The 18119-nt window shown below is 32.6% G+C and overlaps 1 protein-coding gene across 7 annotated transcripts in view; it reads left to right on the plus strand.

Annotated features, from left to right (window-relative positions):
- LOC125070144 (dual 3',5'-cyclic-AMP and -GMP phosphodiesterase 11) overlaps positions 1 to 18119 on the plus strand; it is a 230927-nt gene that overhangs the window by 197013 nt on the left and 15795 nt on the right. For all 7 annotated transcript variants that reach the window (XM_047679862.1, XM_047679861.1, XM_047679857.1 and 4 more), the window contains 2 exons: positions 2471 to 2578; positions 4461 to 4709. In XM_047679862.1, coding sequence (XP_047535818.1) covers positions 2471 to 2578; positions 4461 to 4709 — 357 coding nt within the window. The remainder of the gene's footprint in view (positions 1 to 2470; positions 2579 to 4460; positions 4710 to 18119) is intronic.

Here is an 18119-nt window from a genome sequence, read left to right on the forward strand (position 1 = left end):
AATGAAATGATCCCAAGGTTGGCGGTGCACTAGGGATGTCAGCAGTAATTAATATTTCTTATAAAACTCACGTCTATGGGCGGTGGTAATCAATTATTACCACCTGGAAAATTACGAACCTCTTTCTTTTATGGAGTAAACTAAAAAATATATTGTATTTTACATAAACGAAAATAGTACATAATACATTATGTGTTAAAGTAATTTATCTAATTTAATGCGAAATAAACCATTGAGTGTAAATAAAAGCAACGTTATTGATTGCCAGAAATTGGCATCGGTACAGCCTATATATCGTTCGTGTTTTATGGCTGAAAGTTTATCTGTTTATCTTTCACTAACCGTTATATGTATGAAAGCAAATATATCATGCGCACAACAGCCGATACAGCCGCTAATAATATTTCGTAAGCCATATTTTTAATGTGTACATAAAATTTTTGTGTGTTTAAATTTAACGTTTATTTTTTTGCGTCGTATTAAATTTTTGTTTGAATATATTTTATTATCAAAGCATCTGATGATTATGCTTTATATGAATTTAATTAAGATTAATATAATTTATGATTGCGGATGATTAACATTTGATGACGTATAATCGTACATTTCAAAATGAGAATTAAATAGCGGGTGCACTCATTATATCATTTTAATTTTTAAATCGTGTTTTTAGTGTTTCTTAATCTTCTGATATACAGTATTCTATTTTGAGTTTTACGTATGATGTATATCTATGTGTACGTTGTGTTTGAGCGTATGTGTGAATTTAAATGGGAACAATCTTGGGCAATGTATGAAAGTGTAAAAATATGACATAGTTTGTTTGAAATTAGCACTTATTCTTTAATTTGACTCTTATTAGCTACATTATCGACGGGAGCAATACTACCGTTGTTATTTTTGAATCATTCTATTTTCGTCAAGAAAAATAAAATTGTTTTCTCAAATCACATGTACAAGACTGCCCATATTTAAATGCCTATTTAAACGTTTATGACGTTTCATAATTGAACAAAATTAAAGTAAAGCGTTACATCTAGTGTTTGGCTTGTCGCCATAGGTTTTTCGCAAAATAGTCATGTCCGTATCCTATATATTTTTATAAGAAAATGTAACAATAAATTATATCCGATACGCATCTGAGCTATATATTTTTGCGGTATTCGCTTACTCCAAGACAGCTTCGTTACTTTTAAACACCGTATGTCTCCCCTGGGCATGCTGTATTGCTCGATGTTCGCACAATGCAATATTTTATATGCAATACTATCAGAAAAAAATATTGAAATTTGTATAAGTCTTGTCATATTTTTCTTACTGGATTTATATTAAAGCACAAACAATACACCTAAATTATAGGCAAAATTTACTCAAACAAAAAATTTGTATGCCTCTAAATCAGTAACATAAATAGACTAATTAAAATGTCATCAAAAGTCATATGTTTAAAATCTCGTGAGATAGTTTTAAAATAGTATTCATGGCATGAACATGTGAATTTCAGTTTTCATCCAAAGATTGTGGCTTCAGATTTAGGCAAGCGCCACTCATATTCATGTGATTAATTTCTGATTCAAATTCATTTCGTGTTTATACAAAAATTGTGATGTAAAATTCTATATCATGCTCTACAAGAGGAAATGAGGCTCTAGCCCAGCAATGCGACATTTAACGGCTTTACTTTACTTTTTTTTAGAAACAAATGTATCGGCTAATAAATAGAAAAGAAGTATCTATAAAATACCCCAGTTTTCCTACATTAAAGTTTTTGCTGTTACAAACTGAAGGACCAATTAGAGTATGGAGTAGTTCCGACGCTTGTGGTCTGTGGTCGTCAGACTCGTATTACGTCTCGGCCCAGTTCCTATTCAATATGTTGTCTGATCTGACGAAACCAAATAGACGTTACATTTTAGGTAAAAACTATTTCAAACTAATTGTGACTAATTTAAATTGCATTTATTTTTAACTAAGATTTATTTTATAAATATGTTACTGGTCGCAATTATCTTTGTGTTTAAATGTGTTTTGCATGTGTCTACGCAGAGTTGACAGGCTATTAGTTTTTGTTATTAAGCTGCCACCTGCCGCCATATACGGCGGAATGGAATCGACTTCAAAAAATAGCCCTAGGGTTCAAAACGAACTATAAACGATTTAGCCGTCGTGTTATTTATATTAAGGAATTTTGTTTTTCTCGACTAAATTCAAATTTTCAAATAGAATAGATTTGTAGTAAACTTATTGCTTTACTATTAAGAGAGAGGATTCGTCTCTTCTGCATTGTTTCGATTTCTTACGAATGCGTCCTCACAACGTCCAACACGTGCGAGACCAATTACCAAATGATTAATGGTAGAATTTTATTATTTGAATTTCAGTTACAATCTACGTATTTTATCAACTGTGATATCTTGATTCGTGCAGATATTTCTAGAGCTTAAATAATAATAATTTATGTTTGTTACAGGACGAGAGATTTAATCACGACATCGATCAACAGACAGGTTATAAGACGAGGTCGCTTCTTTGCATGCCGATCAAAGACATCAATGGAGAGGTCATCGGTGTTGCACAGGTTCGGAATATGTTCGATTTATACGTAACACTATGTAAGATCTAAGGCTCTAACTAAGGCTCTTGTTTTAGGAGCATTTGATTTTATATATGATGATGTAGATAGATTATGATTAGATGTAGAGTATCACGGAACTCGAGTAATCTTCCAAGCAATCTTACGAGAAATCTTTGAAGGCCTTGCGAGGATTTAAAAACCGAGGATCTTAGGATCTGTTACCTTGTAAGCTTGCCACTGAGTCTGTCGCTAATTTCTTATTAGTAGGTTCATCCATATTCAAATGTCTTCTATATACAACCATTATTACATAAATAAGTAATACGACGAAATACATGAAAATTATGATGTGACAAAAGTAGAATGTGTTAAATGCTACAATTACATTACATTAACAACCTGTAAATTTCCAATCCTCTCCCTTTGAGGAGAAGGTTTGGGACATATTCCACCACGCTGCTCCAATGCGGGTTGTTGGAATACACATGTGGCAGAATTTCGTTTAAATTAGACACATGCAGGTTTCCTCACGATGTTTTCCTTCACCGCCGAGCACGAGATGAATTATAAATACAAATTAAGCACATGAAAATTCAGTTGTGCTTGTCTGGGTTTGAACCCGAAGTCATCGGTTAAGATGCACGTGTTCTAACCACTAGGCCATCTCGGCTCAATGTTACAGAAAAAAAAAAATTTAAAATGTCTCAAAGCGACCGAACTATCACTGCAAATATCCGATCAACATAGTTAATATTTATTATACTGTATTGAAAGGAAATGTTTGAATAAATGTAAAAATAACAGCTATGATTAATTACTTTCACGTACATGGCCCTGGGCTTAACGTCGTTCCAATTATTATTAATTACGCTCATTGTGATTCCGATTGGGACATAAACGATGAAATGTACAATTAATAATATTTAATGTTTCTCCTGTTAATATTTGTTTGATATTCATTTATAAGATTTATTGTTTAATATTGTTTCATGTGTATATGTAAATGTCGCGTGGATCGCAGTTTGTGTTAAATAGGAATTCTATAACTGCATTGATACAGCATGGTGGAACAAGATCTAAAATTACTTATATAGGAAGGCTGATCTTTGTCCACTAGTTTGACAATTACAGATTGTTACTTTACTTTTAAAGTTGCTAATATTAGTTCAGAAAAATGGAAGAATTCTTGCCTGAGGCGAAATTTTGCGGATTTTTCTTAAATGATTGAATCTTAAAGTGATTTGAGACGTATCCTCGTACTCTCGGGAGAAGTAAGTAAGAAATAATTCATTTCTTCTTCCTAAAATTGAGGAGCGTCGCCGATTTGAAATTCTATTTATCCAATTTATTGAAAGCAATTTGCTTTATTAAAACGAGATCGATATAAATAATTGAATACTCAATAACCATGAAATCTGTTACAACGAAATTGAACTGGAAACGGAAGATGATTTCAATTTGCTTTGCGGTGATCGCAAAGTGTTTTATGTGAAATATATACTTCGGTCCTTACTTCTTTTCAGTTACTCGTAGTATATACAGCTGCCAACTACATTTTTTACAAGCTTTAATTAACTTGTTTCTATATAAAATCAACCGCTGTCACTCAATTCGTCTCCTATTGCACTTTGCTTCATTGTCCGTGTTTATGTAAATATTTAAAGCTAAAATAAACATTTTATAATTATATTTAATTCTTACATTGTTCATTTATTGTTAACTTTTTTGTATATAGCAGTTGTGAACAATCTAATTGATGAAAAAAAATACTAGTTAATTTAAAACACGAATCACGAAAATTTTAGAGGAACAAAAACATTTTCAGTTAATTAGTATATATTTTTTCCGTTTTCTGCACAAAATGTAATTAAAAAATGTATTCCAGGTGATAAACAAACAGAGCGATGGCCCATTCACGACATATGATGAAAAAGTCTTCGCTTCCTACCTCCAATTCTGCGGCATCGGCCTACGAAATGCACAGCTTTATGAGCGATCACAGCTGGAGGTGAAGAGGAATCAAGTTCTCCTAGATCTGGCGAGGATGGTCTTCGAGGAGCAGAGCACGATAGAACATATGGTATTGAGGATACTCACACACACGCAGAGCTTGATACGATGTCAGCGAGTTCAGGTACGACGAACTGATCAAATATTAATAGAATAACTTTGTAAAGAAGTGATTGCCTTTGTAAAAGATATACCGTTTGGGAATATAGCATACGCTCATACATAGTCAATAACTAAACGATAAATATGTTTATTGCTATACTAAGTCTCCAGTATGACTGCGCTCTATCAATATTCGTAGAAAGTCGTGACCACTTTGGCTCCTCTTTACTATTACATTTTTATAGCGAAGAAATAAAAATAAAACCGTTGAAATGTTGTCGTCGGTAAAAGCTTTTGGGTTTTATCCTATAGTTACAACTTTTAAAACTATAGCATTTACGTACGGCATATTTTCTGATCAAACTCGAAATACTTCACGCTTGATTAAAATATTTGCGTTCCTTTACTTGGTGGTAGGACTTTGTGCTAGTCCACATTGTTAGGTACCATGACACATAAACCTACTATACCTAAGCAATACTTATCGTTAGTGTCGTGTTCCGGTTTAAAGGGCGAGTCGGCCAGGGCAATTACAGACACAAGAGACATAACGTACCTATTAGTACTCAAGGTTGGTAAGGCATTGAAATTGTTCACAGTACAAATTTCTATAGGCTGTGGTGACCACTTACCATCAGTTGGTTAGTGGTTTACGCAAAAACATAACCACCAAGACAGCCTCGCAAATAGATGCCACTCTGCCTCGGTGGCCCAGTCATTACCATAATCTACCGCCAAACAGCAATACGAATTAGTATATCTGAGTTCCGGTTCGAGTCGAGTGAGGGAACTAGTATAACTTATAGACACAAGATACAAAACTCCTTAGCTACTAAGATTGATGGCGCATTCGCGATGTAAGGATTGGTTAACCTCTTACAAAGCCAATATATATGGGCCATTTGTATCACTTACCCTCAACTGACTCATTGGCCAATGTGTCCAACAATGACAAATATATAAACAAACCCACAAGCTTTATAGTATTAGATATAGATGAATGAGTTAACTAACCCTTTGTCACAAAACGTCGTATGTATGCAAATAGGGTTATTATGTTGTTTTCATTTAGCGTGTTTGGACGTTGATCTCTTGATTGGTTAGCAAAAACGTCACATGTAGATACATACATTTATATTGGTTAATTTGTAGTTTACAATTTACGAAGGCTTTGTTGTTCAATGCGAACATAATATTGACTGTAATAATTCGCTTTGTTCGACTAATATTCACTAACAAGACAACTATTTCCAATAAATATAGAATTTCCGATGTTGTATAGTTTATGTTTAAACACTTGCAGTTTATGATCGAGTTATAAATTTCGTTAATATGATATGGAATTGTTCATTACGTAATAAAGGACGTTAATATTTGTTTATTGGCGCGCACGCAAAAATTTAAACACGCCGGATAATTTTCATACCATTTTGAGTGGCGCCATTTATTTTCCCGTAATGAATTAACGCTGTGAAATATATTCATATTTATTATATTTAAAACTGAAATGTGTACAAATTTGCCACGTATAATTTTTTGACTGTCTCCCTTGTCTTGACTTGGTTTAATGGTCAATCTTAGAAGGCAATCTACAGATCTCAAGAGCCTGACTTTAAATCTCGAGTCGGGTCGATAAAAAAATGTCGGATTTTCCGTGATAATTCTCAGTAGCTGAAATTGGGATGTGTTAATTAGTTTGTGTCCGTATCTCAGAAAGCACGTTAAGCCTATTGGTTCTGTGCCATAGCTCTTATTGGCTGTATCAGACAGTGCCTTCTCGTAAATTTATGCAAGTGGGAGACTAGAGAGTGCAGCTGTGTTTGCATACACCTTGCACTACAATATTTCTTGCGCAGTCTACAATCTCTTGTCTACAAGCTCTGCTTTGATAGTGACCGCCCTGGCCGGAATCGGTCAAGAGAACTTTTTACTTGGTGGTTGGGCTTTGTGCAAGCCCATCTGGGTAGGTACCACCCACTCATCAGATATTCTACCGCCAAATAACAGTACTCCATACTACATGATGTAAGGAATGGTTAATATTTCTTACAGAGCCTTTGTCAATGGACGGTGGTGATCACTTGCCATCAGGAGGCCCATATGCTCGTCCGCCAACCAATACCATAAAAATAAAAAAAACTTTCATCATAATTTCATAACTATATAATTAAAAATATAAAAAACAAAATAATATGAATAAATTAATTATTGATTAACTGCTTAAAAATTACTTTGTCCATCAGTATTCACCACATACATATACTCGTAGTAAGTAAGTACGTTGAATCATAGGCAGTAACTGACAATGCTGACTATTAAATTTAGCGTATAACTTTTCGGCGTCAATATTTATCCAAACAAGTTATCCATCTAGAGTTTATCCCTAAATACGTAATGCATATACATGTCACGAAATGTTTTGTTTTATTGCTCCACAGATTTCGATACTATATTGTATTAAGATACGGTCGTGTCTACGCTTTCGCGTCTACATTATTTTACGACAGCCTTTGAAAGCCTGCTTTTGGAAACTTACCAAATACTATATCTTTTGATGATTTTTTTTTATTATGTGGACCATATATTATTATAATCTCGCTATATGGACCGTATATTTTAATTATTTTTAATGTTTCAAAAATACGTATACATTTATACAATATGTTATTGAAGCAATTAAAATGTTGTAAGTACTTTTAATAAGGTTGCATTTCATTTACTTTATTGAGTACAGCGCGATGTGAAATGAAAACGGCTTAATATTAACTGACCACATTAAGTAAGTAAGGTAGAGATGCCCCAGTGCTGGGCAAAGGCTCCTCTTGAGAAGCGCAGCATATTCTACTGCGTTGTTACAACGCGGGCTGGTATAATTTTATCCAACAGATGCAGGTTTCCTAACGATGTTTTCCTTCAACGACAAATACGGGATGAATTATACACAAAAAAACATAATATAACCACAGGAAAAATCTTCGATTTTCACTAGGATTTGAACTCGCAATCTTTGTTTAATATTTACGTATTTTAGCCATCGAACCCCTGTCATTTCTAGTACAATAAATTAATAAATATATTGTATAGTCATCTGAACTATGCATACAACGAAACCCGTTCAATGACAGCGATAAATTCGTACGTAAGTAATCTTATATTAGTTTAAATATACTTAAAAACATAGTATCTTCGATATCTCCGTCGATATCGCCGGAGGCATTCTGGATTTATTATAATTTCTGGCGCCGTAACTCGACCGGCTATCCGACGCCGGTAAAATCTATTTAATCGACACCATGTAATGATGATTGAGCCGTCGCCGGCGCCAGTGGCCTTATCGCGATCATCGAGCTAACATCAGAATACTAATTGACACTTGTGAGTTGGTAATAGTGAGAATCGCTGGTATCTGTTGCTAGTTGTATTGTGTTATCATATCGTCACGCTGTTTGACTATTGAATGCGTGTTATTGTGTTTCTATTTAACAATAAACATACTCTGTACATACTTTGTTCAGAGCATTATATGTTAGTTTATGTGGAATGATTGTAGGGCTTTATGCAGGTACTTTTGATTGGTTCCTATCCACCAGTGAACCCAGATAAATTTACATAGCGATGAACGATTTCGTCTGCAGTACAACATAAGATAAAAATATAAGTTATATACTTTTTGGTACTCCGTGATGCTTGTCCGAATTTAAACCTGACGCCTAATGCCCGTCTTTACTTGTTAATAAAAACATCGATAACCTTCACCGATATTGTACCTAAATATGAACAAAACGAAAATGTCTGTCTGGCTGTTTCTTTTTCATCAAACCACTGAAACGAATTTGATGAAATTTGGTTACTATTATACACCTAAATCCTAACGACCGACCCCTAAAACTCGAACCAAGCCGTGGGCGACAATTAGTTCTAAATATATGTATTTGGTTTATGCAGATTATGTAAACTTCTAATTCAGTGTTTGTACGCTATAAATAAATTTGGAAATCAAATAAAAAATCTAGAGTCAGCGTTGCCAATTTTTTTATACATAAGGAGTGAGATAGTATTAATTTTTATAAGTAAACGCTGCTGGCACTCGTATCTACTACGTTTTGGCTATTCATTCCTAAGAAAGAACAATATTCCACAATGTATTTTGCAATGGCACTCTGCCAACATTTCGAAATTTGAAACGTATGATTCCAATACCGTCCAATGTACAAAAGTGTGTCGTACTCATTTGCTGTTACGTATTTTCTTTGACTGGCTCGTCGTACAAGTGGCTCTATGTAGCTCATACGCCTGTTGATCTCTAGGTCCTGAGTTCGAACCCTGGTTTTGTCAATGAATTTTTGCAGAATCGAGTTGTTTGCTGACGACTAAGTACAATGAACAGACGACTAAGTACAACAGTTTTTTTTTTCTTAATTGACATCTGATGTTTTGAATTCGATTATAATGATATAATGTTTGTAACTGTCTAAAAGGTTTAAGTGCAATTTGTGATAAATAATAATGTGAATGATAAGAATTACATTTAATGAGACGTAATTTGATAGAGCTTTTGAATATCAATACTTTACGATTGTACCTAAAAAAAATTCTTGGTAATGTTGCCCGAGCAGCGCTCTAGGGCTCGTGAGGTAAACGGCGACATACAAAACAATTTAATTTTGTTTTGTTTTTTTTTTTTTTAATATGCAATGTGAATCGAGGCGAAAAAATAGATATAAATCAAAAATATTGCCAGCCCCGAAATGAGCTATAATGGTCCTGCTGCCTGCATAATGTAACGGGTTCGTTATCGACTCCGATGTTTGAACTTTCGATCGGAATGAACTTAATTCTCGTATTTTATTAACTGGCATTAAATGTGGTTTATTTACATTTTACATATGTTTAAAGTCGGACACAAAAGTCGAAAATAATGCACGACTAGTTCCTACTTCAACAATGTAAAAATTCTCAACATTGTTCATACAGAACGTGCCCTTTGTTTTCACGTTTCATTATGTGTTTAATTAAGTTTTACAAAACGTGTACATTTATAAACATTTAGCCGAATTATACAAACACAATTAACGAATTGTATACAAATGTACATTATACAAATACAAAGTTGTTTTGATGCGTTCGTTCAAAAATTTCAAGCTACAACAATGTTAGCTTAATATAACGGTTTTTTTTCTATATTAATTGAATAGAAAAATCTGCGTCTTTAATAAGATGATAATATGATAAGAAAACATCCTTTGCACGCTTATAGAAATTTATAAAGCCTTTTAACATTTTTTTTATGATTTTTTATTTTATTATTTTAACTAGCTACGCCCGCGACTTCGTGCGCATTTAAATTTAGCAAAACAGTTATTGTTATAATCTAAGTTACTCCTTATTACACCTGTGAAAGTACCATCAAAATCGGTCCAACCGTTTCAGAGATTAGCCGGAACAAATAGACAGACAGACAGATTAAAATCGTAAAAAATGTGATTTTGGTATATGTACCGTGTATAGGTACATATGCATTTAAAAAAAGCTGTTATTTTAATATTACACACAGACACTCCAATTTTATTATATGTATAGATGTTGGTATACTCAGCAACAAGTTCATTTTATGATGAAGTCGTGTTAAAATATTTGGGACTTATTTTATAATTCGAATATTTTATTGTTTTTTTTTTATTATTAAATGCAATCGATTTTAAACGCTTATTTGATTTCTTTATAACGTACAGTGTTTGTAATAATTCAAATGTAATTTTATAAAAAATTGCTATTTGTTCTGTGTATAATACTATAGATATTTGAGTATATTAGAAACGATGCATATTCGCCGACAACAAAACAGTAACATGGAGAAAATTCAACTACGCCGCACCGCCAGTTTGCACATCGCGCAATTTTAATTCACGTTCAGATTTCCTTGCGTCTTTCTTAACTACTGAAGATAAACGTAAATTAAGCGCATGAATATCAGTGGCTCTTTGATTTCGACCCGTAATCTTTGGTTAGGATTTACGTATTCCATCCAGGGTTATTAGTTAATATATAATAATAATTATGAAGTATCACATTCGATAAAAAAAGTATATTGATACTTTAATTTCTACTGATAACGACGTACATATTTTATAAAGCCGGAGAGTTTGTTTGTTTGAATGCTCCAAACGTTAAGTTGTTTGATTTATCTTTTAGAAAATAGTTATTAGTTACTGTTTGAACTAATAAAACCTATAAAATATAATATGTAGTATTTTTATATTAGCTGTTCGTTTCTACAATAAAATAAAATTTTAAAATCTTAATGTAAAATCTCATTTTATTTTCAATTTTAGAAATTGCTAAGTCAACGTTGGCGATGTGCTTTTTAATTAACTCGCAGAAGCAATAGGTTACATAAACTGACTACTACTACTGTAGTTCCATTCGCTTGTTACTTTTTAACTTTAAAATGGAAGAAAGAGCGGTCTTACAAAAACAATATTTTTTTCAGGATTTATTTTACTTTGTTCGATAATTTTAAATACTGACCTACTTGAATAGTCACGTAATGAACGGTTGTAGTTTTGTAAGAACAAACTCGAAATTAACCGATACGAACAGTTTATAAGCGACATTGACTATTATAATTATTGTATTTAAAGGATATATATACATTTGATTGGTGGTAGGGCTTTGTGCAAGCCCGTCTGGATAGGTACCACCCACTCATCAGATATTCTACCGCCAAACAGCAGTATTGTGGTGTGACAGTGAAACTATAGTTACAAGGAATATAGCATCTTAATTTCCAAGGTTAGTGGCGAATTGGCGATGTAAGGAATGTATAATATTTCTTACAGCTCCATTGTCTGAGGGCGATGATGACCACTTATCAGGTGGCCTATTTGCTCGTCCGCCAACCGATATCATAAAAAAATACGTATCAAAATAGCGTATCACTATAATTCGGTTTTTAATATGTCACAAGTGAGAAACGAAATGAATTGTTACAGAACAGCATTGCACGTTAGTGTAAAATTTATTATCGTCTACATGACGCATCCGCACCAAACGAAAACTTTTTACGATTTTAACGGTGATAATAAAATTGATGTCACTCGAATGTTTTTCGTTGATTTACTTGAATTCTCAAAGGCTATAACAAAAACCGAACGCCGGGCACGTAGATTCGATTATTCAGGGATATTGTACACTCTAAACTGTGCCCTAGCGAATTCACCCTCGAACCAGATTACCCTTGTTTGTAAACCAATATGGAAATTTAATTTCGTCGTTGTTGTAACTTCACAAGGGTCATTTGGCCGATGTCAATTAAAATTCATAGACTTGCGGTACTTTGGCAATTAGATAATGTTGATTTTGTTACCCGATAATTATCTTAAAGCCTTTATAAATACTAAAAGAGTTTAATAAAAACGGCGAAAATAGTGCTTTAATTGAAGTGAAGAATAAATTTATCGGTTTTAAGAAATGCTAGCTATCATTTTGTCGGAAGCATTTGTACATTTTGCTAATCTCTAAAACTTCATTTTATTATCGCGAGCCTCTCTGGGTAGGTACCAAACTCAAACTCAAATTCCTTTATTCAATATAGTAGCATTACACTTACTTATTGGTAGATTTTTTTGTCTATTTTATTATTTACATTTATTAAATATGAATAGAAATAGCCAGGAGGCGATCGTTTCATTCCCAAGGTGTGTTATCCATAATAAACTCACTTTCTCACACTCACCTTTCGCACACAAACAATATAAGGGCATATTTTTTTTATTTTTTTATCATTATTAATGTGTTACACGAAATACTCTAGCATCCAAAAAAAAATAAAAATTGATAATGATTCTATAGTTAGATAGTTACATAGTAAGTCTTCGTAATTAACCTCGATGACGATTTCGCATTTCGAAAATATCTTAGAATCTTCTAAATTAATTTTTATATAGTAACTATACTTATATTATTGGTCCATAAGAAAACAGTTTTTTAAGGAATAGTTGATTGGTATATTTCTAGTACCATAAAAGGAAAAAGTGGTATTTTTATTCTTTTGAATGAATTTGAATGTACAAAGCTCAGATAAAAATAAATTGTACTCGTACCACGACATTACCTAATAACAGTAGTACGAACTACGTATATATTACCGACTGTTAATACCTATATATTAAGTTTTTTAAGAAAATCCCAGTGACAATCCGAACGTTAGCAGATTTTTGCCGTCTGTACTGGGCCTGAACTAACGCCGGTTTACGATCGTTCTTTACGTTTCCGGTGAAACTAAATAGCTCAACATAAAAATATATTATTTATATAAAATAGATATAGTAATGAATATAACATAAATAACATAAATTTATTGCATTATCACACCCATAAAATGATATCTTAGAAATCAAGCAAAATTATTCGCAGAGAATATCAAACACTAATAACCATATCTTAACTATGAAATAAATTTTCTCATAATCACTGCCCATCAAAGATTTAGACGAACACCTAAACCTCATAACGTGTTAAAGTGATCGTAGAAATGCTGTGAATATTTGTGATAATAATAATAATAATAAGGTTTATTATTTTAGCGAAAGGTACACTTAACGACGTTATAGAGACGGTTCAGATAATGTGTGCACATTTCCAGAGACATTAATGGGTTAGTCACTAAATGTAGGAGAGGTTTTCGGCTCGGGAAACTAAACACTTATTCGCTTTATGTTCAATGGTTATGTATTTTTATATCGTTTTTATCTAAGAAATGTAAGGCCGTTTAGGTACTTAATTTTAATGTGGTTTCTGGTTATCGGTAAAGCATAATTGAGTCACTCGGTTGTGTAAATTCGACTCAGATCTATTAAAAGCTTGCTGTTCCACGCGCCTTCAACCGCCTCGTAATTAGTTCTGATGAGGAAACAAACAAGTAAACGTAGTAACAATGCATTATATACATTTGTAATATCAGTCTTATAAAGATTTGGAGATCCTCATTTGAGGGCTCAGTTCAGAATCTAGGGCGTCGCCATTAAGTTTTTTAATATAATGATTCTTGTTGAGCGGTGTAGCGAAATATCCTCAACAAGGAAACTGTATCTCGTGTGCGTGTGTGAGTTGAAAATCTGAACATGTACTATGCGTATCGCAGTGGATTCTTTTTCGCTTATTTTTCCCTAACAGGAAATAACGTCTTTGCCCTGTGGGATATATACTTGGTGTTAGTTTATAGCTTTACTGACATTACAATCGCTCGCGTAGTATTTCCGAATATTTTTTTCATCTCTGTATACTAAAATCTCGTACAAAATTCCCTACAACTTCTGGCTTGAATTTTTCGGTTAGGTAATTTTTAATTCGTAATATCAATACAAATATAACATTCAAATTTGAAGTCTGGTACTATTATTATTAAGTTGAATTTTCAGTATTCAATAAACAAAAGATTATGTATTAATTGTATAAATGTTATGGCTTGGCTTATTTTGTCATAACTGAGTTAGGAAATCTTGATTAATCATTGTATAGATAGGAGGAGGAAAGGTAAACTAATAACACCTAGTTTCCGACTTCGCAAAGTTAATATCATTATATACATCCTTCCTGGGACACGGTATTCGTTTCTATAATAAGATTCTCTATAAATATATTAACGAATCTAAAGCCCATGTCAAAAACAAAAAGATAAATAATGCTTCAACTACTCAATTTATATTAAAGCGTGAATTTTTTTTGTACATTACTGTCATACTGTGTCATTAAAATGGCTGCAAAGAGTAACTACTGAGTTTCTTGCCGGTTAATATTGGTAGAATCTACTTTCCGAACCTGTAACCATTTAATTGAACACTGTAATATGACGCTTCAAAAGTTCTTTTATGGGCATATTTGAATAAAGAAAATTTTGATTTTGTATTAACTGTGACATACACTAATCTGTGTCTGAAAGTAAGGCAATAAAGAGTGCACCTGTGTTGCACAGGCTTCTGCTCTATATACTTGTGTGCTAGTGGCTTATCTTTGGTCATGAGGACATAGTCGAAATATTTCACCATTAAAAAATATTCCTTCATTTAAAATTTTCGTCATAAGCGTTAACGTTTTCACCGAAAAAATCTTTATCCCAGAACAATGTTCGTTATATTCGAGTGTTGTCCTCACAGACTAACTTCCGGCAAAGGGAAATTCCTGACAAAGACTTATGATTTCTCAATTTTTCCTTTATATTTTGCCTAGTGACGCGCTTTGGCTTTGCACGCAATTTAATAATAAAGAAAACGAGAAATGCGCTTCGCAAGAAAATATTACGTAGAGTATATATATTATTATACTATTAGAAGATAAATATATTTCTGTTAGTGATTACCGTAGTAATGGTGTCTAGTGCAAGCCTGCCAATATTAAATATACCTCGGTGTATTATTTATATCCAAGTACAACGAAACATAGCATTAACAAAAAATATTCACGTGTCCCTTTTCGAATGAGAGTCAGTGTAAATTGTTAAAATTAAAATATACAAATACATTATATCTTTCATATATGAAAATAGTTACACAAAAGTAACAAATCCACTTGATATTTACATGTAAGGTTAATGCTTTTTTCATTAATATATCAAGTTAACGTCAAATCTGTGATATAGATGATGAATTACGATGTCAGGCCATTAATTGCAAAATAAAATGCATTAATCATTTCGAGTGCAAGGACTTGTGTGAAGTCTGCATACTCTGATCCTGATTTCAAATTAAAACGAATAAGCTTTTAACGAAATTAATAACGAAACTGATTCGAGTTAATTGAACAAATTATTTTTCGATATTAATCGACGTTTATTTAACTATTTTTATCAAATTAAAATTCGAACATGTTCGATATTTGTCAAAGTAATAATTTTTATTTGCCAATCAATAAAAAGCTGTTTACAAAAACCCCACACAGACTAAAAATAGAAATCGATAAAAATAGTAAAAGAAATCAATGATATAATATTATCAAAATATTAAAATTAATTAAATTTACATGGAATGTGTTCCAGTTCCATAAATAGAAACGTATGTCTAATTATACGAATATTAAAATAAGAATTCGTTAAAAAAATTGATCATAATATTCTATTTTCGAAAATGTAATTAATTATCGAACATTTTAGATGTCGAAATATGATATTTTTGTCATATAAAATTGAATCAAATTCGAATTTGAATAAAAATATAATTTGACCATTGACAAATGTATATATATAAGAGTAATAAATTTATTTCAATTTGATATTGATACGATCTGTGTATATTGATAAAATCTGTCTGCGAATATGTTATTTTCAATTGATTTTTATTGAAAGTCCAAATCAACATATACGATAAATTTTGATCATTATGTCCTAATAAGTGAATGTTTGGTATGGAATTAAAATTAAAAAATATTGAAATGCAATGTTATTATGGGTCAACTGCATTCCGAGATTAACATCGAAATAGCCATCAATTTTACGTGCAATTATAAACACGGAGAGTTTATTTATTTTAAATACGATCCGTTTATGTATTAAATTCTAAGGCGAATTAGTTTGTTGGTAAAAGGATTCGTTATCGTTGTTTTATGGTAGGTTATTGTATTTCAGCAGCGCCAATGTTGTGTTTTTTTTTAACAAGTAAGTTGGCTGACGGGCAAAAATGCTGCACGGTAGTAGTTGGTCATGGGAAGCCAATGCGCCACCAACATTGGGAACTAAGTTGTTACATACATAACATAAGCAGCCCGTAAATGTCCCACTGCTGGGATAAAGGCCTCCTCTCCCTTTGAGGAGAAGGTTTTGGAGCATATTCCACCACGCTGCTCCAATGCGGGTTGGCGGAATTCACATGTGGCTGAATTTCGTTGAAATTAGACACATGCAGGTTTCCTCACGATGTTTTCCTTCACCGCCGAGCACGAGATGAATTATAAACACAAATTAAGCACATGAAATTTCAGTGGTGCCTGCCTGGGTTTGAACCCGAAATCATCGGTTAAGATGCACGCGTTCTAACCACTGGGCCATCTCGGCTCTTATGTTATGGCTAAGTTGTTATGTCCCTTGTAACTGTATACAGACTTACGAAATCTTCAAATCGCCACACAATTACTAAGTATTTCTGCTTGACGGAAGAATATCTGACAAGTGATTACCTAACACAAAGTGAAAATGTAAGTCTGTGTGTGTGCAATGATTTCAGACTCCCTAAGTCATTAGCGTTACATGAAGTTTATGTGTTTCTAGTCAAAATTAGAGTGCCTTATTTTTCAATACTGGCGAGTTATTGTGCACTAATTTTATAACATTGAATATATCAAATAACTAAAATATAATTATTATTGTACATGCAAAATGGAAAAAAAAAATATCCCGCTGAGTTTCTTTCGCCGGTTCTTCTTAGGTACGAGGTGTTAAATTCCGAACCGGTGGTAGATTTTTGACAATCAATAAGCAAGTGTAAACACTTCTATATTGAATAAAGATTTTTGACTTTGACTTTGAACGATAAAAATGGTTAAACATTTTCAAGTTGATTTTTACAAAAACTTTTTGAAGTAACATAAAAATTCACTGATAATTTTTACGATGCGCGTGCACAGATTGATGTTTAGATTACATGATAAAGTGGCTTTTACATGAAAGTTTGCTGTTGCTGTTTTGTCAAAACGCTCTTAATATACATCTTCACACCTTATCTTATAATACAAATTTTATTACAAAATCCAACAGTGAAATGTTTTAATTTGTGAGTGAGCTTAATGGTAGTCGTGAAAATTAAGAAATTAAATTTGTCGCAATTATTATTTTATTGTAATTAATTATTTACATGCATTTTTTACAACGACGCGCATACATAAGTACAGATACGTTTTTTATCGCCTATAACAAAATAAGTATCACCGAATATGAATGTTGTAGCGTTTACTTAAAAGAACCGACGAGAACCTTCATTAAGTTTTTTGACTAATTTAATTAAATATCATAATTAAACACTTTATCGTCGTTCGCTTGCCCTTATTTTCCTTGAAGTTAAATAATCTTTCGGAATGCTTTAAATGTAGGTTTCGTTCCCCGTCTCCATGCAGTTAGTTGAAGGGATAGTTTTGGTAGATTCACTTGAGGAAAGGAATCTGCGACAACTTATACACGTGTTTATATATTCGGGTGTAATCTTACTCCTGCGGAACCCGGGCTTCTTATATTAAAGAAAATAATCATGAACAGAGAGAAAACCTGTATCGAAATGAACGATATTTTAGACGATTATGGCTTTACCTTTTATTTTTTGTTTAGGTGCGACTAGTTAAACGAAGTTTTGTCTTCTACTTTCTAATGTCAAATCATTGATGACAGAAAAGGATAAATTACTTTAAATTAAACAAGGTATATCTTCATGCATTTGTAGATAAGACTAGAGGA

Source organism: Vanessa atalanta, chromosome 16 (genome assembly GCF_905147765.1).
Source record: "Vanessa atalanta chromosome 16, ilVanAtal1.2, whole genome shotgun sequence".
In the NCBI taxonomy this organism is placed as follows: Eukaryota; Metazoa; Arthropoda; class Insecta; order Lepidoptera; family Nymphalidae; genus Vanessa; species Vanessa atalanta.